This window comes from Conger conger, chromosome 9 (assembly GCF_963514075.1).
Source record: "Conger conger chromosome 9, fConCon1.1, whole genome shotgun sequence".
NCBI classification, from domain to species: Eukaryota; Metazoa; Chordata; class Actinopteri; order Anguilliformes; family Congridae; genus Conger; species Conger conger.
Genome location: NC_083768.1, coordinates 13,594,372 through 13,621,993, shown reverse-complemented (window position 1 = coordinate 13,621,993; position 27,622 = coordinate 13,594,372). Strand labels below are relative to the sequence as shown.

Below are 27,622 nucleotides of genomic sequence, written 5' to 3'. Positions count from 1 at the left end.
GTATCTCTTGATTTCATGGGATTTCTATTCATTTATTAGTCAGTTCACTTCTGAGTGCATGCATGCACGTGCGCGCACACACACACACACACACATGCACACACACAGAGCTAAATTCCGAGTGTTATGTCAACTCTGACAGCAATTATATACAGTAAGTCCAATGCGGTACAATATGTACTCTGTTAGAGTTAAAAGTACTCTATCAAAGTAGATTTGCTACTCAGAGTTTTTGCTGTGCATTCACGTACACCCACTCAAAGCCTGTCTAGACACATTTTCTCTGTTTTCAGGAACAACCCCCAAAAAAACGCAGCCCTGCTGCAGCAGCTGCTTTTCCGATCGCTGAGATCGACTAGCGCGCGACGTACACAACTGACTCCTATCCGCGGCTCCGGGGTCGCGCGCTCCTCCCAAACACAAATCGCTAACCTTACCCTCTCCCGAAAGCCATATCACTGCGCTAGGCACAGCAATCCGTCTACTCCGCCCGCTGACTTAATGAGACCCTGTATCGGCCTCTGAGGAAGGCTGAGGCAAAGGGTACATTCGCGCACGCAGCCAAACATCCTGAGGCAGCAGACCGTGACCCCTACCGCCGCTGCGGGCCGCCCCGGTCCACATTAACCGAGACGCCCCGAATGTCCTTATCAACCTTGCGTGAAACGACTCCAGCTTTATCGAGTGTTCCCTTTTCACGGCAAATGCGTATTGCAGAGAGGGAGACGAAACGGCAACAAACTCCGCTACTCCAGGGACTCTCTCGCTCTCTCTGCGGAGTCATTGCCGCTCTGTTCAGGAGGAGACATTTTGGGCGACAAAACAGAAAGAACATCAAATTTGTGGAGGGTGGTGGTGGTGGTGGAGGGGTGAGGGGGGTGGTCATCGTGAACTATCATTATAATAGTTCATAGTTCTATAAAAGTTCATATACAGCTATCATTATAATAGATGATTCATCCTGAGCTATTATTCGGATTTTTTGATTCACAGTCAAAAATTGGCCACCCTTGGGGAGACCATACATTAATTCAACTCCAGTTTATATGAATCCAACAGTGGACATATGTATTCTATCAGAGAAAAATCTGAGTTTATTTAATACTTCAAATTTTACCGTTAACTGATCGATCTGGGGCTGAAAAGCAGCTGTGCGTGTGCAAAGACTTTTGGGAACCGGATGCAGACATTTCTGTCTGAGAAACAGATGCCTGTAGAGACTAGGCCTGGTTCTTAAGGCCTGGTTACCACCTCAAATATCTGCAGTGATGTGGCACTGCAGTTTTATGACATGGTCCGTTTGTAGACCTCGGCGAGCGGTTGTTTTATGACCGTGCTCCTGGCGGGACGCGGTGGGGTGGACCTCATTGGAAGTGAAACAGGAGCTGTTGGTGCGAGACCAGGCTGTGCGGTTTCTCTGGTTGACACCATAACGAGCCAAAACATCAGTGTTGACGCTTCACTGTTGGATTAAGAAATGAGCTCCCTAACAACTCCTCTGCTTCCATACACTGATTCCACACATTACATCATCTGCACACTGACCCATGTTACCACCTTTAATAAATTGCGCTCACATTTCATCACACATCTATTAAGTTTAGAGGCTCCAAGTCTCTGTCTGCCAAATGAGCGAAGCTGGAGGCTGTTTTATTCATTAAACGTCCGTGCCTGTGATAGAGTTGATCGTTTAGATTGGGGGAGGGGGCCAATTACAATAACTAATGTGACAGGGAAGCCTTTTTCCAACACCAATCAATCAACCTTTTTTTACTGCTATCTTCCAATTGTTTCTCAATTGCTTTGGGAGTTCAGCTCCACTTTTTAAAATTTACGTGTGCTGTTCAGTGTTAAAAAAACTGCTAGCTACTCAAAGTGTCTGGATCACTATCTTCATTAGAGAGCGCACTTGTGTCATCCGAACTTTAACTGTCAGGCCAAGCACTGAGCCAATCAGAGGCAGTTACTGTTGAGGGCCAGAGAACGGCCACATCTGTCTCCGGGAGACCTCCTGCCTGGCTGTGGTCATCTCGCTGAGCTCAGAGTCAAGTTCCAGCAGGATCCGCCAAAAACTGAGGTTTTATATAAAGTTGTGCTTCAAAAACTGCGCCTGAGAATGCCTGCAGAAACCACAAAAAGGGCGACATTTCTTTGGAAGTGCGAGAAGAAAAGGAACGATATGAAAACTCACTGAACTATTTGAAGGGGAAGCTGATAGTCTGATAGTCTGCACTCTGGACTCTGAGCATTACACTACTGTGTGAAAGCCTAAGTGAACACTATTGTCCTTTTCTGTGTATCCTGAAATTATGTACAAAGGTCCACGAGCTGTGGTTAATAAGCAGAGTGTGGATTTGCCAGTGTAACCAGGGCACACTGGAATTGATGAGTATCTGCAATCGCGGTTTTTCCACTAACCGGGTCTTTGCTGCTCCCCATCACTGGGCTAGATCTTGCGGTCGCACATTGTTTGCATTGAACTATTTCTCTGCTTTCCCTTTCCTCTTTTTTCCGCTTTCCTGCATGGGTGCTCGCAAATTCTGCTTTGGGGCATGCCAAAGAGTTCTCTGTGCGGGAGAAACCCTGGCCATGAGCAAGCACCCTGCCTTCAGAGCTGCCGGTTGAGTATTTGGACAAACGGGCCTACTTTCCTGGCTCATTTGGCCTCTCGCAAATTAACACAACCCCACAAACAGAAGCCATATGCCCTGGAGGAGTACCGAGGGAGTCAGTAGAGGGTGAAGCAGACCTGTTGGGTCAGTGCATGTGAAATTACCCATAGGTGTCCTGCAAATAACCCAACCCTGCGGAAAATATTTACACCGCACTGTATGCTGGGGAGAACCGTGACGTGCGTGGGAAAATGTGTGTCTCTGTGTGCATGTGTGTGTGTCTGTGTGTGTGTGTGTGTGTGTGCATGTTTGTGTGTGTGTGTCTGTGTGTGTGTGCTGTGTGCATGTTTGTGTGTGTGTGTGTCTGTGTGCATGTGTGTCAGTGTATATGTGTGTGTGTGTGTGTGTCTGTGTGTGCGTGTGTTTGTGTGCATGTGTATGTGTATGCGTGTGTGTCTGTGTGTGTGTGTGTGTGTATGTCTGTGTGTGTGTGTGAGTGTGTGTGTGTGCGCACAAGTGCACGTGTGTGTCCGCACAAGTGCATGCATAGGTGGTACATTATTTAAGCGTATGTGTTTCTGTGTGTGTTTATGTGTGTAGAGTGAATTTTATTCAAATATGTTAATTAAGTTTTGCTTCACTAACACAGTACCACATTTCTTTGGTCAAATATGAAAGTATCTAAGGTAATTGTTCACAATCCTTTAAGAAAACAAAAACATATTTACATCTCGTATTCATCTGCTTTGTAGTTTGTCTTTAATCTGCTCAAACTAATCTAGACAGGCACCCCTTTTGTGTTACTCGAGATTAAACTCAAACAAATTTTTAAAGTTGTAGTACAGACCAGATCACACAGTAGAAAGGGTTGGCTGCCCAATAAGCTTCTATCCTAACCACATGTAGCCATGACCTTGCCAGTGAAAGTCTTCTACCTCACCCTCAGTGGTATTCACTTAAAGGGCCTTAGAGAGCTGCAGGGTGTGCAGATTTTTGAACATAATTAAAAACATTGCCTGGCCTTGCCTGGTTTCTTGGGCCTGAATTAGTCTGCTGATGTTAAGGGCAAAACAGACGCCCAGCAGACTATCCACCCTCTGACAGGGAATATCATTGGTCTCCGTCAAAGGTCCTCAATCTTGTCCAGAAAGGGCTGGTGTGGAGGCAGACTTTCATCCCAATCAGTTACACACCAGATTATACTATTCAATCACGAGTGTCTTTGCTAAGGACAATGATTAGTAGGATCGGAGAACGTTCAAGATCGTTCAACATATTCAAACTTTTTCACGAACGTTAGCTAACAGTTTGAAAAGGTAGTGTGCTGTAAACAAAAATGGTTGCCGACAGGGAAGACGCAGAGTGAACAAAAGTTGATAATCATGTTGATAATCGTACACTTTAATGAATGTAATATTTGTTCTTACCTTCAAAAATAAGCAACAAATCAGCGAGCTGGCATTGTTAAATCTAAGTTGCCTCCATTTGTATTCAAAATGCGTTGGTGGCGAACTAAATGGAATGTTCATTTAAAATTGTTCAACAGTAACTGTTTCCTGCAAACATAGTTCACCGTGAACCTGCTGCAGGCTCATACTCACCGACCAGGAGCACCAGTCTGTGTGGGGCATTGGGCTGTCTCTGGTAGGGAACTACCTCCTCATAGGTGGGCGGTTCACCCAGGTCATAGGCCTTGCTCCTCCCACATTCGCAAAGCCCCACCCTCCAGTTCCACTTGCTGAGGCGGAAGCTCCTCCTTTGGCCAGCTGTCAATCAGAAACACCTCTTAACTGCCCTGCTGTGTGTGTGTGTGTGCGTGTGTGTACTGTATGCATTTGGGTGTGTGTGCCTTTATGTGGTATGTTCATGGTGTGTTTGTGCCTGCCTGTGTGTATGTAACTCATTAATTGAATAATCAAAAACTACTACAGGTCAAACATGTATTTTCCTGTTTTTTTTTGCTCTATCAAAAGCAATATCAAATCAACTGAAGTGGTTGGAGTTTATTCGACATGGTATGGTTGTCATGTATGTTTAGGGAATGGACTATCAGCCACTTTAATGATGTGCTAAAACTATTTCTGCACATTCCACTGTGCTTCTGTTTATGTCGTACACATGCCAATTTTCCATCTTTACCATTGATGCAATCCATGTGTCTTGTCATTTTGTCTAGCATCTGGTATGTTGTCTGGTTACAGGAGGGGTCACACAGCGCATGAATCTTTGCCACATAATTCACTGCAATGCTAATGTCCTGCCAGATATTCTATCCCGATAAACAACATTAACCGTGCTATGAAATTGGGATTTTATACAGGGAAGATAATGTCTTTTAGCTGGAGTATTTGGCCGCTCACTTTTGGCTACTTAACGATTTCTGTCAGCTGGGGTTGGTTTATGCTCATCGGAATCGCAAAGGATGTCATAACAAAGATGTCTCCGCGCGTGAACTCCGAGCACGAGATACAGATTGTAACGAGCGACTGTACGGAAGGAGAGAGGTGGATCGTTTGTGGGACATTGATTGCTGTCTGGAAGCGATGTTGGCTGTTGAAAGCAAACATACAACCCGTTGTGGTGATCCACAATGCAGAAGGCCTTTCACACAACACAAACATTATGGTGAAACAAGCTGTGCTGCCGTTATGGTAGAAAGGACTACTAATCCCTACAATGCTTTCCACAATGCTAGGAGGCTGGTAACATGCTTTAAAACTTCACTGGAGATGGATGACGAGCCCCCGTAAGCTGACATTGTTTAGTAAGGATAATGGATTGCATTTACATTTAGCAGATTAACTCATCCACATTCACGAGTGATGGACATTCGTGGAAAAATGTAAGCTGTGTACACGCAATGCATATACACAGCTGGATAGTTCAGGAAAAGATTCAGGTGTAATACTTCCCTGGTAAAAAACAGCTATGGCCAGCTTGAAATGACCAGCTACCAGCCATTTAAAAACATAGCTTAGGCTGGTCAAACCATGAGGATGGAACTGGTCTGAACTGGTCATCCAGCTACCAGCTGTTTCAAAACCTAGCTTGAGCTCTTTTTTTAAGCAGGGCTTGCTCATCCCTGCACTTCTGGGGGCCTTTGAGTTATACAGTAAACCCATTTCTCTAACCGTTATACCACACTGCCACTCACATTCATGTGGCACCATCTCTGTGAACATTTTTGAGAAGAAAAGTCAGTGAAAATTTGGTGAAAGGTCAACTTCAGGATGACAACCCAGTTACATTTGGTTGAAAAGGGAACGTTTTCTAGCCGCCTAGGACATAGCGAGGCTATATCCAGTTAAAATCTGACCCACAGTATACTGACCATCTGTCAACCGTCCAAACAGTTATGACAGTGTCCACAACGTAATATTCTACAGGTGGGCAACATTGCTTTTTCCAGTAGAAAATATGTCATTTAAGTTTGAGCAACATTTGTAGAAAGTTTTCTGAGGTGAAGTATAAATTAGGCTTGAGTCCCTGCAAGGCAAGGCCAGGTCATACATGTTTCCACCGTGACTCAACGCAGTCAGGCTGCGGACACTCTTTAACCAGAAGTGGAACTGACTCGCACAAGCCAAAATTGTATATTTAATTTGACTGTCAGAGTAAATGGCTTTGCTTCGTTTGGCCAGCTGAAACGCTGGGCTCCTGTGCTACAGCCATCATCTCAAGTGGCTAATACAGAAAGGCCTGCTCCTGATCTCGAAAGGACACTGCAAAATGGCCTCTCCAGGAGTGACTCTGATCCCTTCAGACAGACACATCCAGATAAGTATTACGGTAATAACCTCTCTGCATGGCCTGGCTCCTTCCAAGGAAATACATCATAGCCTGGGGAGGAAAGGATCTTCAACCACTGTTAGCTCAGGCAGGGAGTTAAAGGGCGAAATCACTGAACATCTGTACACACCGTCCCCCATGGAATCCACATTAGTGGATATGAAAAGCCAGTTTCTTTGTACTGCCTTTTCTGATAGACGGACGGGGCTCTCTCTTGGGATAACACAATGCGTGTTGTGCTCAGAGGCACTGTAGACCAGTTAGCTCATGCTAACTGACATAACTTGAAGTAATGAAGAAAACCGGAGGTAGACGGCGGAACTGAATACTACAGAGGGTCAAGCCGTTAAGACATGGTTGTTTGAGTGCAATCATTCTTGCTGTACTTTGCACTGGTCCACTGTTCCAGAGCACAGCTCAGTATCCTGACTGAGAGCCCCCTGATGCTCTCTGCAGCCGCTCCGCTCCACAGAGCGCAGAGACCCAGGCGAAAGGAGGCACAACGTTTGCAGCTGCTCCGCAAATGTGAAGCCTGCAGCTAGAATCCTTGCTGTCATGTTTGATTCAGCACGAAGCCTTGATGCTCATGTCACAAAAGTTATGCAGTCAGTCCTGCTTTTATCATTTAGGAAATATTGCAAAGATCAGAACTTTCTTTGCCCTATTGGCCCAATATGGGAAAACAGGAAGCAGAAGGTCCTTCTATGAAAGGCCTTTGTTGTGTGAAGGTCTGTCTTCCTAAGTGAGCAGCCCTCTCTAATGATTGGCTGGCACAGCCAACAAGCTGATTAACCGATGCACCAACAAGTCGAGGGTTCCACAGAATCATCTGAGAAGAATATTCACCCCACAGCAGGACTACCTCCATGTTTCCCTCTTTTCCTCCTCAGCTGACGTGTGGTGAACGTTCTGGTGCAAAATGGATGCCAAGCTTCACTCAGGCTGCTGCTAGCTGGGGTGGTTGAGGCGAGCTTCTCCACTTCACTATAAAATGCTTTGAGACCATGAAAGGCGCTATACTTTTATTCATCATGTCATCATTTGTTCAGTGTTTGCCCAAGGTTCAAAAAAGCAAATCTGATCCTGTAAAAATATATACATAATTATTCTAAGAGCCTTTCCAAATAAAATAAACCATGGGGATTAATGACCCTCTCTGACAGATCCCACCACGACAGTAGGGGTGTGTTCACCAGTCCAAAAGGCCTGATGGTGTACCTACACAGTTTGGTGATTGATTCGGTTTCCCCCGCTCCAGGGAGCACTTCAAAACCCGGAGTTTGTTTGACAAGAAAAGCACATCTCTCGGACGGCCATTAGAGTGAGCATGTTGTAAATTCATTAGAGGCGATGTGGAGGAGTGGGGTTTCTCTATCTGTCCGTACAGTCTGACAGGCAGAGGATAGCTGCTTATCCAGCCCGTTTAGCCTGGAACAAAAAAACATTCCCATGAGCCCCTTTAACCAAGAAGTCCCCCCTCCTCCCTCACCCTTCCCACCTCAACCCCTACCTCCATGAACAATATTTGTTTTTCCCTTTGGTCTTATCTCTGAGGAATGAATACTCAGAACACCTACTTAATCCACAGTCCTCGGCCAAACTGAAACCACGGCGTCCAAATGGCTGTTTTGGCAGGAGCCTTAAGGTGCTTAGCACGCATCCACACTGGGGTCACCATGCCCATGCTTCCCCACTTAACTGATAGTGAATGCAGCTCTGACTACAATCCACTGCCACATAAAATGACAAAAGCAGAAATCAGTACAACAGTGAAATACAGCCTGGCTGGTACAGCAATGATATTAAATTACACAACTGCAGAAATAATGATCCAGTTAAAATACCGGATTTGTGTTCTAATGGCTGCACAGAAAAAAAAAATGTTTGAACTAGATAGCGGCAATCAAACAAGGTATTAATCAACCATTTTTTCAACGTACAATATACGTCATATAAATTTCAACCGGCCAGTCTGGAGAATCAATCCGTATAATGAACCATACAGAAATCCCCATTACTGCAGTCCATCTACACAGAATGTACTGTAACTGTCTGAACCTGTGATTTAAGAGGGAAGGGGGGTTCAATTTAAGCAAGAGGAATGATTTGCCATCCAAAGCCCAGTGTGTGTGTGTGTCTTTTTTTTTTTTGGGACCTGCTTGCAGATTAGATAATCTGGTCTGGAAATAAGAGCCCTTTCTTTAATGGCATTTTGAACGTGTCTCTGTTTTTTCCACAGCAACGATGGGTTGGATTCGGGAGCCAATATCCTCTTCCAGGTCCTGTTCCTCCCACGCAGGCTCCTCTTCGCCTGTTATGTCGGGTTGTTTTTCGAAGAAAAGCGATGTCGCCGCAAAGATTTATATTTGGATTTTGATAGCGCCGCGAAAAATGTGAAATAAAATAAAGAAGAAGGCTGAAAAAGCGACGGAGTTTGCGCTCGGCATCCTCGTCCCGGGTTAGCCAAATTTCCACGCCGGACTCAATCCCTCAATCCCAGCCGTAACTTCTGAGGAACGTTCAGGAGAATCTGGGAACTGGACCCAAAACCCACCCCCTCCCCTCCCCCTTTCATATATAAGGAAAATATCCCCCAAAAAAGAAGCTTCATAACCATATATCATCTGCTAGTTTTGAGCTCTGGCCTGCATTCAAAACAATTCCGAAAATGTCTTGGAATACGAGCAGATAGGATCGGTTTCGCCTTTTGGTTGAGATATGGTTCAGGAACGCAGGCCAGGATCTGAGGAATAAGAGTCCCTTTAAGTCACTCTCTCACATACGGCAAGATATTCAGTGTAAAATCAACTCGGATAGAGTACATTATAATGGTGATACAGTCTTGGATTGCCTAAATGCTGGTGGAGTTTATTTCAGACTGTTAGAGCTGTTTACACACTGGGAACATTGCTGTGTAGGTTGTATGTAATGGCAACGTGTCTTCATGAGAGGGACAAGTGAAAAGGTCTACAGGCAGTTTACCCCATTCCCGAGGGACGGCTCTCTAAAACAGAAAAAGTGATTCCCAAACCAGTACTTCTGAAGCAGCAGCCAAAGCATATTTGGGGAAACCATATTGGGATTGATGTAATACCATATTGCATATCCAGCTCAAATTATACTGAAAATAGCACTGCGATGGAGCTTGTAATGTTTTTGTTTTGTTATAAATGTATATATTTTTCCCGTTCTTTATTTTTTTCTTTCTTCTCACAAATTGGGAGTGTCATATTGTATTTGCGGGCTTGTACCATTGCTGCAGCGACCTTGCTCAGTGTAGAAAATTCCGGACGAACCCACATGAAATGCAGATGCCCCTTGTTTCTCCTCATTCCGCAGTTTCATTCCATCGGCTGGGGGAGAACCTCAGCTGGAAAAACAAATTCAACTCAAACTTCAGAAAATGGCAAATTAAGAATGTCTCTCATTTGGTTTTTATTTAAAAAAATTATCTTTTTGTTATTTGCATCTTACGTAAGGGTGCGGCCTTTGTTTAAAAACACAATGGAGCGAAGCGCCATTCGACTGCTGGCTCTCTGGCTCCAAAGTGCCTCATTTTGGAAGGACGTGGTTCTTGGTATCCAGGGGAGTGGTTTTAATAGTCGTTGATTTGTATTTGCATGTAGATCTACTGTAGGTAATTTTCCATTCCATTCTCTTTATTCTGAGTTCTTGTTTTTGTTTTCCAGTGAAGGGTCTCTAGCCACCGATTCAGAGGACTGGAGTCACTGATTCAGAGGACAGCTCCACAGACTGCAGGCACCCAGGCTGACCAGAGGGGGCACTCTTCTGCAATGAGGCCTAGTGTCCCAAAGCACTTTACAGATGAGATAGGAACATTAGCTGGTGTGTAATCGGCAGTAGGGGTAGCCTTATTGTTAAATAAGTCTGCAGGCTGAGTTTGGGGTTAAGTGTTGGTGGAAGGACACAGTTGGAACTGAAAGGACACAGAGATGAACCGCTGGAAAAGAGGCATGCCTTGAATATGATGAGGAGCATATTTTACATGCATGACTGAGACTAGAGTCATGAGAAGCTCAAGAACTTGTCTCTTGTAATGAGTAAAAAAGAAAAAGAAAGTCAAACATTTTAATTATTACTTCACAAAGTATACGTATAAACAAACAAATCAACCCATCCAAATACACATTTTTAAGCACAAAGATTCTGAAAGGATACGGGTTTAACACTAAAGAATTCGTTTGATATGGTGCCCAACGTTCGTTTGAGGAAAGACGAATCACGGGAAATGACCCCTGACCCCTGACACCTGTGACTGACAGGTGTCCCATCCAGTGGTGCATACTCATGCATGGGGCTGTTTTCATGTGCAGAGAGATGGGGAAAACCTGTGGGCTGGGCCAGGCCATCTTGCCCCGAGCGTGACTTCCCCTACAGCATGGAAAAATACACGGCCGGGCGCACAGGAGCCAAACGAGCATTAGGAACGTCCCGCTAGCAAGTGGCTGAGAGCCCCTGTCGCTAACAAGCCAAAGTGCCTTCTCCAACAGGGCCCAGAGCACAATGCCCACGGACAATGCGCTAACTAATTCAGAAAACAGACCTGGGGGAAAAACACACTAATGGATAAATGAGCTTGACATTTCATACAATGTTTGCGGGGAGAGAGAGATGAGCTGAGCTAAAATGCTGAATGTAATACCGAGGCCTGTGTGCAATTACAGGAAAAATAAACAAAAAAGTAGACATGCTAGGCAAAAGAACCGAAGAGTATTTCTTGTTATCGTGACCTTATAACGTTATATAATGTTGGACTTCATCGCATATCTGACAATTGAGGCCATTGTATGAGAATGAGAAGAGTACAATGTCTGATGCAATTCTCTCGAAAGAAAGAATGTATCTACTAAATGTTTTGGGGTCAGAGTGTGAGTGACAACTCAAGAACCAACACATTCTTGAGTACAAAGGTTGTGTACATCGCAGAAGGGTGGGGTGGGGGGGATTAAGAGTGTACAGGACCAGATGCCTCACCAATGTGGATGCCACTTATCGCTCCATAATCTGCTTCTCCTCCTTCCTCTGCTACATCGCAACGCAGGGCCAGAGCAGGTGAACAGGACAGTCAAAGAACAGGGGGAGTTAGTTAACACATCACAGGAAGTTCACAGATAATGCCAGACTCTCAATGGCCCTCCCAGGACAGGAACGCCAGAAGGGTCACACATCACCACACAGTGAAATAAATCAACGCAAGTGATGACAAGCAAAGTAGCAGCGCGAGACTGCATCTTCCCCGCATGTTTATTTATTCGCCCGCTATTTCTCCCGTTCTCGTAGTTCTGACATGGGAGCTCGAGGTTATGATCACAAAACGTTCCAGTAGTTATCTCTAAGCAACCGTGAGGAACATGGCAGCTAGCAAGAAGCTGCCGCTAGCTCTGGTGCTTTCTGAGCAGGAAAAGATTCAGAGCTACTTTTTGACATGTGCTGTTCGTTAGGTAAAGAAGACTTTGGAGTTAACTGTTGTTTGCGTGGTTATGTCTGTGTTGTGACATTTCAGCCATTTTGAATGATGTCAGTTTCCTCCTACTTGGCAACATGGAGCTGTGAAATGACACCCTACTTTCCGACATAATTAAAAGTTAAAAGGCCATTCCAGCGTATCTTTTCAAGTCAGAGGGATGCAATTATGAGTTTTTGAGTTATCTGACGTGCAGAATGAGGTATACATCTTTTTTTCGAGGTAGCTGTAGTCCTCAAATAATGTGGATATGAGAGACATAGGAACAGAGAGTTGCAATAAGGTTACCGTGACAACCTCCCTCCAGGTGATTGTGATGTCATGCCATGTGTATTCCCGATATTCTGGACACCGAACCGTATAAAATAATAATCCTATTGCTTTTTCCTGCATTTCCTAGACTCGGATCATTTAATGCGCAACAAATTAATCAAATGGAGGCAACAGAAATATTCAGTTCAATTCAGTTCAACCGTCATACTACAGTAAACCACACCGTACCTTCTGCTTCCTCTGCCGGAAGCATAAAAATATTAAGATAGGAAATTGTATTAAAAAGGAACAACATGTCAGAAGGAAAGGGAGAACAGAACATGAAAGGGAAGAAGGGATGTAAACAGAAAAGTCACATACCGTGTTCATTAGCATCTGCGTCCGCGCAAGCGAGGGAGTAAACAAGAAGATGGAAATAAGAACAGAGGAGAGCGGAGAGACGGTCAGTGCCACCGTGACGTACGGTGTTTAATCGCTGCCAGGTGACACGTTAACAAGGTGCAGGACACAAGCACAGCTGAGGACGAGGGCCTTCATGTTCGTAACCGGCCATGTCAGCAGTGCTGCAGGGCGGGATTAAGTGCAGTGAACACACAAACACGCCCGTGCGTGTACACAGGGAGGGAGCAAGGATGACGCCAAGGGCCCTGACTGAGAGCGGCCCGCAAAAAAGTATTACAACAGAGGATTTTCTGGGGCGGCGGGGCCCGAATGTGAGATCTTTTCATGGGGCCCAAAATCCTTGGTGGCACCGGTGCACATACGGATGCACAGAGATTTGCGCATGTGCACACTCGAACATGCGATTAAATATCCACGTACACGTATGAAAACAAACGCACTTGTCTACGGGTAAAATACGCAATAGCCCAAATTCTCCCGAGACAAGGTCGAATTAAAATATTTGTACCAGGAAATCACTCACATCCAACCTCTGAAACGTCATTTTAAGCAAAGCGTTATCACATATCATGCATCACGCCTGAAAGCGTTTCTTCCATGTTAGGATGTCCTGTGCTACACAACCGTGTTAATGCGACAATCCACAAGCTGCTCGCGCAGACAGGAGCTGAAGGAAAACACGCACAGACGTCCATCCATCCATCCATCCGTCCATCCATCCATCCATCCATCCATCCATTATCCCGCTTATTCTCGCTCAGGGTAGCAGGCGATGCCGGTGCCTACCCCCACGTCAGACTTCCTGTTTTGCGGGGGATTACGTGCTCATTGCCCTGCTGTTGCCGGGATACTAATTCGACATTCGACCGCCATAAGTAAAAACAGGCTGCGGGAAGTGGGAGATGGTGACAGGGAAGGTCTACTAGTTTAGCACAGACCGCTAAACGGTAAACGCAAAGTGCTGCTTCCATTAGGGTTAGCTCTCTTTTCCTCTCCGGGGAGTCAGGCTTCCTGTTGAGTTTTCAGTGTGTTTTCATTTACCTTTTCCCCTATATCCATACAATGAGTATGATGTGATGGTGGTGAGAAAACAGAAAAAGAAGGCAGAGAGGGGAAATAATCCATTTTGATGAAGACAAATGTTACACATACTCCCAGTGGGCAAAATATGCAGTGCTGGATAGTTTCTATAGCAGGCCTATTTAACTGGCAGTCCAAGGGCAGGACATGCCTCACCATCGATGTCCTTTGATAATTGAAAAGAAAATAAAGTATTTTTAGTAGCATTAAAATGTTACAAGGAATGTCCAGGTCTTCACGGAGTCAACATATTCCCGAGTATGGACAGACTAATATAGTTAATGACATTTCAAGAGGGATTTTATTCAAGCATTATTTTAGCTATAAGCAGTACGTGGGACATTTTGCCATAGCTGCATTTCCATCCACCAATCTATCCAGTATCTAACTTGGGTCATGGTGGGGCCTGGAGCCTATCTCAGCATGCATTGGGGTGAGAGGCAGGAATACATCCTGGACAGTCCGGCAATCCATCACAGGGCACACACCCCATTTATTCACACACACACACACACACACACACACACACACACACACACACACACACACACACACACACACATACCTACGGGCAATCTGGACTGTCCAGTTAGCCTATTCTGCAGTGCTGTAGGCAGAAACCCACAAAGACACACAGTGAACATGCTAGCTCCACGCAGAAAGGCCCCGGCTGGGATTTGAACCCAAAACCCATCTTGCTGTGAGGTGGCAAAGCCGCCCTGAAGCGACCTTACTGTTTTCTAAAGTATGCTGGCCCACAGGAAGGGAGTCGCTGCAGAATCCCGCTGAAGAGCGGCAGGTCGAACGCTCAGGGACCGAGTGCCTGCGTCACGATGCTATTCATCCGCTCCTACCCTCATAAGACAGAAGATGAAAGGGCTTAATGCAGCACAAATGTTTCTAAGCGAAACAGAAGCTTGCACTGATCAGGGTGTCCTTCAGAAGCCGCAGGGAAGCCTTCAGCGTCCAAGAGAAGCGAGCAGGGAGCGCTGAGAGGCTAATGCGCTGTGACACATGCAATCATGTTGGAGACACGACGTTGCGCTGCCATAAAGGCCAAGGCGACAAACATCAGGACAGGATGTGCGTTCGGGGGATCAGAAACACATGTTGGCTCCGTTTGAGGAATCTCTCAAACTCCTGCCTTGTCTTGTTTTTTTTTTTTCGTCTGTTTTTTTTTTCTGCCATGGTCCCGTTTTTGTGTTTTCGGTTGTACTCGGACGATGGAGAGGAGCGTGAAGCTGAGGCCCCCTACAGGCGAGCAGGGCACTTGCAGGGGGCACCTGGCTGAGGTAGGAGCAGGTGTTCCTGTGGGAGTCACCTTTGACCTGCTCTGAGCACACGAAGCAGGAATAACTTTGATGGACATAGTAAGAGTACATATGTGTCCAATACGGACCATAAGAGTCTATTTAACGCATTTAACATACTGTGTCACAACAAATTTTATGTTGACTTGGCATGTCCTCCTCCATTCTAAGCCTGGTGTCGTTTCACGGATCAAGTCCGGAGACAAGACCTAACATCGGAAAAGGCACTCTAAACCTCTTTGGTTCCTCCTGAAAATGTCTCCCAAAGACCTTGGGTATGCCATCTGCATGTAGTGTGCGAGTACTCCTCTGGGAGAAGCTCCCAAATGACATCAGCGCTGTCTGTACAAATGAGCCCGAATCACAGACAGATGTCACTCGGTTCTTGCTCAGAGTGCTCATGGCTTTTATTGAAGGATTGCTGGCCTGACCGCTACCGCTAGCCTCCTTCCAGGATGACACCAGTGGAATTTTCCATCCACTGTGAAATCGGCATCCAAGCCGATAGCCATCTATCAACCAGACACTGATTTGTCACAATTGAATAAAATATGGCTATTTCCAAAAAAAAGAAAGAAAAGAAGATAGAATCTATGAAATGTGGTCAATTTTGAATGTCCACACACACACACACAAAGACACACACCCTTGTTTCCATCTGATAGGAATGGGTCAGACAAATAGCAGATCCTGACACAGTTTCCTTCAAAATGTGTGCCCATCTCTCTCTCTCTCAAGGTGAGAGAGGAACATATTGGCATGATGCATTCCTCTTTTTTGCTCACAGGTAAGCAGATTATGGCAGTTTAGTTAATTTCAAATCAAAGGTTCAAGCCATTTGATAGTGAGGCTGAAGTTTTTGGGTAAAGGTCAGACATAATGGAATTAATGGTGAGGGGATAAAAAAAGTTGATGAGGCAACCTGGTTAATTTATTTTTAATTTGAAGCATAAGCTCATGCAACATTCATAAAATATTGTAGAAATGGGTAGATATGTAATTACACGAGTTACATAATAATAACCATGTAATGACACAAGTACATGAATAAATTCCTATTTACTATTTATTATTCTTGGGTCGATGTCACCAGCTCATGATGATAGTACATGACAAGATGGAGGTTTTATTTTTTGAGGCAGTTCTCCAAAGCAGTCCCCATCCGCAAGGGTTTGGCCGAGTGGGGATGAGTCTGTGCCGTCCAGACGTATGTTCACCATAAAACATTTTATATGGTCAAAAAGGAGCCTTTATAAGGACAGCCTATCTCTGGCTCTAACCAGCTCATTAATTCTGCTATTTAGGAAAGCAAGAAATATTTTCCAGAGCGCAATCAGAGATTACGTATCGCGGCCTCGCCGTCCAAATGCTCCGTGAAAAGAACGGGCGAGAGTGCAAGCAAGAGAGCAAGAAAGAGAGAGAGCAACAGAGGTAGAGAGACGAGAATCGCAGTGCCATTACAGATGAGGAGAGGACGGCTAAATTGAGGAAAACATGATGAGGTGTTTCTGATTGAAAATCTGTTGAGTTCCAGAAAGATTTTTGTATCAAATTACACTATGGGTTTTGAGGGTTTTTTTGTTGTTTTTACCCAGAATAAATGAAAAATGCATCCATCTTTCTGGGCAATCTGCATAGAAATTCGTATCACATCAATCCCAAATCAAAACCAGAGACAACTGTAGGAATTAGTTTCCTCTTTGACGGACACACGAGCTTACCAGATCTTTGTTTAGACGTTTTCTGTTGAACAAATTCTGTGGCTCTTTGCAGCACAAATCTCCTGTGGACAGCGAGAGATAATTACTGTTAGTGCCCATAAATAACATTTCCGCAAATGACCAGGGACTAGCAGTTGCACTGTGCTATGATGTGGCACAGAGACAGCTCATAAATCTATCAGAGAGTAAGAGAATTTAGTCACAGCAGTCTGGGTTCACAGTGCAGTCCCTAACTTTGACTTACAAATTTATGCTGTGGTTTGTTGTATTTTTTCCATCATAAAACAAAGTTTGCTGAGTTCAACCATCATTATTCTGTCATCTTGAATGAATAAAAATTGAACGCTTGCAATTTCAGTTGTCTTCAGCAGTTTAAGAACAAATGGTGATTGGATCAAAAGCTCACCCATTCAAACCCCATTTGTTCAGACGCGCACACACGTACACACACACACACACACTGGTGCCTGCAACCCCGACTGGAACCACAGACCCCACAACGCCAGTGTCTGATGGACCATTACGGTCTGCTTGCCTCTCATTGGCCCGCATTCATTCATTGCTCACTTCGGGACATCCAAACTCCTTTGGCTCCCCGTGGAGAAGGTAATTTCTCCAGGTGTCAGGACTCGAACACGCTAAGGAACAACGCTAAGTGCGCAGAGAAGCGACCGGGAGACAGGCTTCCACTTTGGGCCGCTTGTTCCATCCAGAACTTTACATCACTCTGTGTTATTACTCATCTGCTGGGCAGGCGCCCGTGTGGGGAGAATTACAGCGCTTGACATGCCAGCCTTCGTCTCTAACCTTCAGGGAGCAGGATATTCACAGAGGCAGCTCAGGTTAAGAGCCGAAGTGAAGGAAGTGTATTATTTACAGCGACTCAGTATTATATATTTTCATGCGAATATTGGAGCCCACCTCAATCCTTCCCTAACAACCTAGTTCCTGACCCGGAGTTTGGGAAGCCGCTGACATTCCAGACATCTGTTAATCCAGATACTCTTATCAGAGTAAAATTACATTAATGGCATTTGGCAGGCGCTCTTACCCAGAGATGTGTAGTTGATTAGACTAAGCAGGAGACAATCCTCCCCTGGAACAATGCAGGGTTGTGCAGATCTTATTGTGGCTGCACCGGGGATCGAACCACTGACCTTGCAGGTCCCAGTCAGGTACCTTAACCACTACGCTATAGGCCGCCCTAAAATGTACCCTGGACTGATTTGGAGAGGGAAAAATCCAGATGTAGAACATTTTACAGTGAGCGGCAACCAAGCCGGGATGGCAGTATACGGTTCAGTTGAGTTGCTTGCCTCTCCTGGAGCAGTGTTCAGGGGACCAGACCTGCCCTGAGGTTAGCACTCACCTCTCCTGGAGCAGTGTTCAGGGGACCAGATCTGCCCTGAGCTCAGCACTCACCTCTCCTGGAGCAGTGTTCAGGGGACCAGGCCTGCCCTGAGGTTAGCACTCACCTCTCCTGGAGCAGTTTGGAGGGGACCAGGCCTGCCCTGAGGTTAGCACTCACCTCTCCTGGAGCAGTGTTCAGGGGACCAGGCCTGCCCTGAGGTTAGCACTCACCTCTCCTGGAGCAGTGTTCAGGGGACCAGACCTGCCCTGAGGTTAGCACTCACCCCAGCTGGAGCAGTGTTCAGGGGACCAGGCCTGCCCTGAGGTTAGCACTCACCTCTCCTGGAGCAGTTTGGAGGGGACCAGGCCTGCCCTGAGGTTAGCACTCACCCCTGCTGGAGCAGTTTGGAGGGGACCAGGCCTGCCCTGAGCTTAGCACTCACCTCTCCTGGAGCAGTTTGGAGGGGACCAGGCCTGCCCTGAGGTTAGCACTCACCCCTGCTGGAGCAGTTTGGAGGGGACCAGGCCTGCCCTGAGGTTAGCACTCACCCCTGCTGGAGCAGTTTGGAGGGGACCAGGCCTGCCCTGAGGTTAGCACTGCTGTGGAGCCTGGCCTGCCACCAGACTGGCTCCTCCCAGTTCACCACCCGGAGGACGTCCCCCTTCCTGAAGGCGAGCCCCGCCCCTTTACACGGGATGGCTGGGTCCTCCTGGGGCTCGTAGTCAAACAGGGCCCGGACACTCAGCTGCACGGACACAAAACACACAGTAAAGAGTCCAGTGTTAATTCTACTACAACAGAGTACATATGAGTCCAATCAGGACCATGTGTACACTGTAAGAGTTGACTTAACACTGAATATTGTACTGCGCACCACACACACACACACAGAAGCTGTTACTTCTGTAGCTGTTATTTCTCCCTTACCAGATTTACACAGCATCTCATTTGATGCTTAACGTGCGCTACCAGAAAATCAAACTGTTGCACAGGGTCAGGAGGAGCAGGCAGGGCACCAAAGAGCTAGATCTCGCACACACACACACACGCACACACACACACACACATACCCACAGACACACACACTGAGCAGCTCGATCCTCAGCCAGGAACATCATGGTAAATTATGACATTGAGGGCTGCCAGCATGAAGGAAGATGACGCAGTAATATCACCGGGGCGTCATGGCCCTCTTGGAGACGGTCTCAAATGAGGTTTCAGGCCGGCACCCACGTTGTAGCGTGCAAGAACGCCGTTTGGCTGGAGGGGGGGGGGGGGGGGCTCAGTGGAGCGTAACTGGAACAAGCTCGCTGATAATTTTTTGTACTTTTCTTTTTGCAGATGTGCATTCAATCAGCGTCCCTGGAATCGCAGGTATTTCTAGACCTGTCTGTGCTCAGTCCATGGCCTTCCATACACGCTGTGTGTTTAAAGCCCTGAGCCAAGATGGCCTTTTAAGTCACAGCAGAAATACTTACTGCACAGTAATGCTATTTATCATTTAGTAAACACCATCTTTATCATTTTAAGATGAAGAACTATTCTATAAAGCTTTACTTTCATCCTTCAGACATGTCTAAAGATGGAATGGGCTGGAATGGCCTGTTCTGGTTATGTAAATGGTCCAATGCTCCATAATGCTCAAATATGATAACAGTAGTATTTGAATGAGGATAATAGGAAAGGCAGACTCCTGGCAGCCAGTCTGCACCTCAGGGCATATTACACTTGAACATACCACAGCACTGTGTAAAGAGCTTACAAGAGAGACAGGCACTGTTCTCCAGCAAATGATATTCCAGAGTGCGCGAGTGCTAGCGTGCGTGTGCTGGCTTGGGTGAAAGTGGACCTTGTGCTATTGATAAATGTCTGTGAAAAACAATATTGCAGAACTGGACCCCAGGAGGTGGGCCCATAGACCAGACATCAGGTTTTTACTTCAAATCCCAACGCCCACCTCTGTGCCTCCTGTGACTTCATAACCCAAAGTCATACGGGTGCATTCTCGCACACACGCAGACGCACAAACACACACACACACGCGCACGCAGGGACCCACATACACACACGCACCCACACCGACATACACACATGCACACAAACACCCTCACACACACACACATGCACACAGGCAGGCAGGGACCCACATACACACATGCACACACACGCACACACCGTCATACACACACGCAGACGCACAAACACCCTCACACACACGCACGCACGCAGGGACCCACATACACACACGCACCCACACCAACATACACACCGACATACACACATGCACACAAACACCCTCACACACACGCACGCACACACCCACACACACACAAACACACACATGCACACACCGTCATACACACACGCACACACAAACACCCTCACACACTCTCACTTCCCCAGATGGACTCCCAGCAGACCGCAGGAGGACTGCAGCCCACAGCCAGTGGGCAGAGGGGCTCAGACGGCCTGTCATTGCGCTCTCCCCACTCGGTGCGTGTAACACCATGGATCTAATCTCTATGGCAGAGTCTACCTCCTTCTCCAGGGCCGCCGTGTCCTCTTTCATGCCTGGGACCACTTTAATCGTTATGGCCCCCCGGGACTGCACCTAATATGGGAAAAACAGAAGGGAAAGGCAGGATTCACTCAGACGCCAACACACGCTAATATAAAACCGTCAGGGTCAGGACAACCAGGTGGCAGGAGTCTGCTCCGGGCCATACTTTGGTATCCCTGCTTTGTATTTTCTTGCTGGATTTTCCCCCATAAAGAGCGATCAGGGGTCTCTGGAGGAGGCCCTCAGCCCGGTCAGGCAGTAGGCACTGGGGCCCGGTCTCCCTCCACACTGACGGCTCTGCTGAAAGACTGGTGTGGCAGCAGAGCCAGACATTACTTGGGAGCCCTGGCACTGCACACAGACATTGGAGAGGGGCTGGTGACAAGCTCTCTCTCACCACAAGGGGAGCAATGTCTTCTAGCTCCTTATCCTCCATCAGCACCCCATTCACCTCCAGCAGCTCATCTCCCTCGTGGATCAGACCTGCAGCACGCAGAGAGAACACACACAGAGACGGCATCACACACTCACACGCTCAAACACACACACACACACACACACACACACACACCGACTGTATCACACACACAAACACTCACTCACACACAGAGACTGCATCACACACTCACACGCTCAAACACACACACACACACACACACACACACCGACTGTGTCACACAGACAAACACGCACTCACACACAGAGACTGCATCACACACACACACACACACACATACCGACTGTATCACACACACAAACACGCACTCACACACAGAGACTGCATCACACACACACACACATACCGACTGTATCACACACACAAACACGCACTCACACACAGAGACTGCATCACGCACTCACACTCACACACACACACACACAGCGACGGTATCACACACTCACACGCTCACACACACACACACACACAGCGACTATATCACACACAAACACACACTCAAACACACACACACACACACACACACAGACTGTATCACACACAAAAACACGCACGCACACACACACACACGCACACAAACCCACACACACTCACACAAACGCACACACACGCACACACCCACAAACATGTAAACATAAACTACAGAGTCATCCTACAGAGTTTCTTAAATACTATGAAACCCTGTCCAGAGTATCTGTGGAAAGCTTGCGGATCTGACAGTAGTTTTGGTCAGAAGTTCACAGAAAGCCACAGAGCGTACAGAGAGGAGCTGGACTGGAGGGATGAGGAGTGATACCGCATCATGGCCTTCAGAGTCTGGAAGCCATCGCAGCCTGTCATTCAGAGGGCAGGGTACACGCCGAAAAACGCCCTCCAGAGCCAAGAGAAGGAGAGGAAGAGGAGACCGCAGGAGCTGTTATTCGCAGCGTGTCTTTATGTCATGGGGGTATTAGTGAGATTGGGCCTGGCGAATCTCCCTGGTACATTGATTTCACACACGGAGAATACATCACAGCTCGGATGACAGTCAGCTCAGCGGATGCCAGAATGTGCAGAAGTTTTTAAAAAATATCCTTTTTGGGTATTTTTGTGTTTTTTTTTTGGAATCAGCGCTTGTGCCTCCTTAGTCACCGCTGTCCGACCGACTTCACCAACGTGCTCCCCTGTTGTCCACAGGGGGGCGGTACAGAGAGAGGGCAAAAATTTGGGATACTGAGATGTCTTTCTACACCGACTTTACCCAGCAGTGCCATTGTCGCCTGAACCCAATCTACTGAAAGAAAAAGGATTTTGCATCTCGACAGATAAAAATAATAATCACCTTTTATGAAAGAATGCGTGCAAGCCAGATTTAAGAATGAGGCTTATGTGTATTTAGAAAATAATGTGGGCATGGTCGTAGTGTGTAGGCACATGTGTCTTTGCCTTTACAGTCTGCATGGAAGGTCTGAGAAGACAACCTAGCACAGATCGCTTGCTAACACACCCATGCATGCCCAGTTCATCCACATCACTAACTCCGGGCCTCTCCTCCAGCGACATTGGCTCAGGAGGTAAGAGCAGTCATCTGGCAGTCAGAGGGTTGCCAGTTTGATTCCCGCCCGGGGTGTGTCAAAGTGTCCCTGAGCAAGACACCTAACCCCTAAAATGCTCCTGACGAGCTGGTCGGTGCCTTGCATGGCGACCAATCGCCATCGGTGTGTGAGTGTGCGCGTATGATTGGGTGAATGAGAAGAGCGCTTTGGATAAAGGCGCTATATAAATGGCAAACATTTACCATTTAGCCGAAAACTCTCCAGAACTCACCGCTGCGGTCTGCGGCCCCTCCTCTCATGATCCGCGCCACCACGAGGGCCCCGGTCCCCTGGTCCCGGCGGACCGTAGCGCCCTGGAGACACGCAGACAGGAAAGGGGAAGGAGCACCGCGCGTTTAAACATCAGGCCCGGCTTGTTTGGAATAACATGTCTAAGTGGATCCAGCAGCGTGTTCTGTAACTATGAAAGATTATACAGCTGTCAGAGACAATAAAGCCAGGATAAGACAGTGATGAAGTCACTTTGCTGGGAGAAAATACAGCGTGGCCCCGCCTCATTTTTTATACGATTAAAATATGCTTTTAATTCAAAGCCTCAGACCCATTATGGCTTTAAATAGACTTCCATACTTATCGGATCATCCAGTATTTACTTCAGTTATGGGGCGCAGAAACGCAGACAGCGCAGCGCTCACTGAGTTGACTGAAGAAGTCATCCATGTCTGCAAGGGGACAGGGTCTAGAGCTTCCCCAGAGCAGGGGCTCCAAAACTGGGGGACTGAGAATCCCTACTGGGGGGCCCCCATGGTCCTCAACAGTAGTCTGGGAGGAGAGGGAGGTGTCCTATTTTAATCTCTAAGAATATCTATAAACATTTGTATTTTAAATATGTGTATTCTTATATGTTTTTTATATTATATATATATTTTGATATTTGAATCAATATATCATTTTAATCCCTTCTTCTGGCAGCAAATTAGCTGGGATGGTACACAGTAAAGTTTCCAGTGTTAATTCAGCTCTAACAGAGTGCATGAGTCCAGTCGGGACCGCATGCGGAGCTGAGTTCAGAATGTGGTGTTCTGGTCCGGGTGCAGTACGGCAGGAGAGGGACATCGGGCCATACAGGAGCAGAGCACTCCACAGGGCCGCTGCCACCATGATGGAAGGAGACCGACCCGGCAAGGTCTGGAACCAGGCCTTCGTCTGACTAATGTGGAGAGACTTAAGATAACAGAGCAGGGGCCACAGAGAGAGAGAGATTTAGAGAGAAAGAGAGAGAGAAGGGGGAGGGAGAGAAAGAGAGTCTAGGAGTGATACTGAAACTATACTTCCCTCTAGGTTCAGCACACTTGCCCCTAGTTATAGGTATGCACTGCATAAGAGTGTCTGCCAAGTCCAATGCCTATAATATACTATACATATACACTTTATTGGGTATTTATTAGACTTATTGGTCTTCTGCTGCTATAGACTATCCACTTGGAGGTTTGATGAGATGCTCTTCTGCATACCACTGTTGTTATGTGTGGTTATTTGCGTTACTGTCACCTTCCTGTTAGCTATGACCAGTCTGGCCCTTCTCCTCTGACCTCTCTAATTGACAATGCATTTCTGCCTGAACTGCTGCCCACTGGATGTTTTTTGTTTTTCACACCATTCTCTGGAAACTCTAGAGACTGTTGCGGGTGATAATCCCAGGAGGTCAGCAGTTTCTAAGATACTCAAACCACCCTGTCTGGCACTAACAATCATTTCATGGTCAAAGTCACTTAGATCACATTTCTTCCCCATTCTGACATTTGGTCTGAAGAACAGCTGAACCTCTTGACCACATCTGCATGCTTTTATGCATTTAGTTGCTGCCACACAATTGGCTGATTAACAATTTGCATTAACAAGCTGGTGTACAGGTCTACCTAATAAAGTGGCCACTGAGTGTATACTCGTATAAAAAAAATACTGGAGGGACTGGAGCAATGAAGAAGAGAGACAGTGAGCTTCCTTGGGGAAGTTTCCAGAATGCGGCATCATGTTGACTGACTGAGACACAGGCATCGGGGAGCGTTCCCGGACAGTGTCGGGGAAATGGGAATCAGATTCCCGGAGGAGGGGAGGGGGGGTTAGGCCGGGCCACAGCAGCCGATCCAGCGGAGAGAGAGGGGAGTGATGACACGAGGAAAGGAGAAATATTGTTTGAATCATTCCAGGAGCTGCTGACAATGCCTGCAGTTCATCTCATGCCCGGCAGTTTTCCCATTTTCTTCGCCCTGTCCGTCTTGCTTTCTCTCGCTCTCTCTTTATCGCTCTCCCTCTCACTCTCCCTCTCTCGTTACCCTTTCTCTCTATCTCTCTTGCTCCCCCCTTTGCCCTCTATCCTTCACTCCTTCACTCCCTAACTCTCACACAATAAAATGTTCAGTGTGAAATCAATGTTTACGGAGTACGTTGGACTCAATTAACACAATTAACAGTGGATTAACACTGTGCTGTCTCTCTTATTTCTCTCATTTTTGTCACACTTCAAATCTGAAACTCTGCAACACGCTTCATCCCACAATGCAGTCTGATTGGACAGAAAGCCAGGGAACACAGAGATGCTCATCCCCACATATCATCACAGTGCAGTAGGTGTGATACAGTGGAACAGCAGAACAGCAGGTGCGGGGTGACATCAGCACCGGACTCACAGAGACATAAGCCTCTGCTTTCACAGCAGGGGAGGCAGGCTGAACACCTCAGTCATATAAAAATACATGTTGAATCTCGGCTATTTCTTATTATTTAAAGTTTTCTACAATATCAAAGGCCTATGAAAGCAAATAGCTAGACATACCAAGAACACACACACACACTATGAAAACATATGTATGTATGTCTGTGTGGTGTGTGTGCGTCTGTGTGTATGGAACCCTTAGTGTAACAGGCCTCTCAAAAGTGTTATTTCCAAACCTCTCACCAAAGTGTCAGGCCAGCGACGGCGAGTCACTCATCAGAAACGTGATCCGGGGGACGCTACCCTCCGACATGATCAGTTCCAGGTGCACACGCCGCCCTGGGCCGGGGGAAAGCTTTTAACACGTCCGCGTTCCAGCGCTGTTAGCGTAGCCCCCGGCCGAAACCCAATAACTTAATCCTCTCAGGCTGATGAGGAGCGGAGCGGGGTTCACCTCCGTCAGATCATCGTTCTCCCGGGCCAAACCCGGACGTCCGTCATCGCGCTCCCGGCACGCGTGGCTCAGGGGCTGCGGTGACCCGCGGTCCGGCGATGCACGCGGTAACCAGAAACAGAGAGCGGTCCTGCGAGAATACCAGCGCAGGCACCCGTTCCAAAACAAACAACTCGTGTTTATGCGCACCCCGCAAAGCAAGGCAACAAACACAGGCGGCCATCTTACAGCCATCATCGCAGAAGCCTGTTGGCTGGGGCTTTGAGGCTGATTCAGTGCGGCTTGAAAATGCTGCTGTTTGATTAGCTGGAGCTTTGAACAGCCAATGACTGGGTTTGCTTAGGTTGTGAATAGCTGGTGGTTGATTGGCTGAGGCTAAGCTAGCACATAGAGTGGATTTGCTGCGGTTTTAAAATGCTGCTGGCTAATTGGCCGAGGATTTCAATGAACTGGCAGCCCATTGGCTCTGGTTTTCAACAGTCAGTAGCAGTGATTAATATGCTCTGATAGTTTACTATTAAGTTTTATTTGCCCTTGGACTTTCCTTGGAAACCACACACAGTTATCCATTTCAACCACTGCACCCATTTTCTGCCAACACCAATCAGAGTATTGTCTGAGGACCGTCACCTAAGATTACCATTTATCATGTGGCAAAATTATATTGGACTGAAAAGTCGAACAATAGCTCTGCTTACACTAGATCTGAGCAAAGTATTCACAAAATGAGTACAGATTCACCACTGAAAACACTTCAGCCTCCTTCCTTTCCATCCAGATGGTATCAATGCAGATACAAAAGCGGACACATTGGAAAATAGCTCTTCAATGCAATTACCAGCAATCATATCAAGTTGTGCGGCACTTCAAATTCGGGTCTTTTACCTCGCATATTGTGTTAATAAAAATAAATGCAATCTTGGGTTTGATACAGTGCCACTCTTTTTTTGAAATGCATGCTATTTATGAAAATATTGAAAGATCATATCTGGACACGAGACAATAATGGGCTTTGATGCAGAACCGTGAAGCTACGGTTGCTAGCCCAGCTGGAAGACACTACTGGAGCATAACCAAAGGAGAGAGTATGGAGAAAAGAAGTGTGGTTTGTACGGTGTGCTTCCTATTAAAGCGCTTTTATACCCCATTCCCCAGTAGTGCTCTTATCCCCTTTATTTGGTCCAGAGCACACCTCTCCACCTGTTTTATTAAAGCGCTTGTGATTGCAGTCATAAAATTCTACCAAGATCGTGGCTCTGAAACCTCTTTTCCTATTTCCGTAACCCTGGTCCTAACCTCACACATTACTGTCGAGATAATTACATGGAAATTCCTGCTAGAAGCTAGCCGACGGGGGTAATGTAAAACAGTCCTGTTTTCATTTCACCTCCTCTTACCTCAGACCCTCAAAAGTGTTAATGCTGTGTAGTTCATTCATTACACAACCCCTCTGAAATCACACAGCAAAACTCCCGGGTGAAATGGGTGCGCGGTTGTGGCAAATCGCCCGCAAATTCAGCTCTAGACGAGCGCTTGTGCACGTCCAGAGCTCGAGAACACAACGGCATCCTTGTATCTCTGCCTTTGAGGGTATGTTCAGGTAAATTATTCCGTCGAGGAAACACAACTTCAGAACGTCCTTTTCAAAAGGACGGCCACTGGTGAGGCAGAGGATAAAGTGCGCAGAGTACTCATGTGTTTGCAGAAAGCTGAAAAACGTGAGTTATGAGAGATAAAAAGAAGGTGTAGGTCTTACAGGGAAAATAAAAACGTTAAATCACTCAAAACCTCAGGATCGAGTGGCTGGTGTATTCAAGGCGAAATGCTTCCTGCAATAAATGTAAATTACATCTTCCTGTATCCACAAATAATATCCA

The 27,622-nt window shown here is 46.7% G+C and overlaps 1 protein-coding gene across 1 annotated transcript in view; it reads right to left on the bottom strand.

Annotated features, from left to right (window-relative positions):
* Positions 1-27,622, bottom strand: part of LOC133137550 (MAGUK p55 subfamily member 7-like) — a 65,938-nt gene that overhangs the window by 8,396 nt on the left and 29,920 nt on the right. Inside the window, exons 6-12 of the mRNA XM_061255882.1 lie at positions 22,847-22,928; positions 20,981-21,066; positions 20,560-20,634; positions 18,572-18,768; positions 14,897-14,997; positions 11,397-11,447; positions 4,214-4,378 (exon numbers count right to left, since the gene is read on the bottom strand). Of these exons, the coding sequence (XP_061111866.1) occupies positions 4,214-4,378; positions 11,397-11,447; positions 14,897-14,997; positions 18,572-18,768; positions 20,560-20,634; positions 20,981-21,066; positions 22,847-22,928 (757 nt within the window). The remainder of the gene's footprint in view (positions 1-4,213; positions 4,379-11,396; positions 11,448-14,896; positions 14,998-18,571; positions 18,769-20,559; positions 20,635-20,980; positions 21,067-22,846; positions 22,929-27,622) is intronic.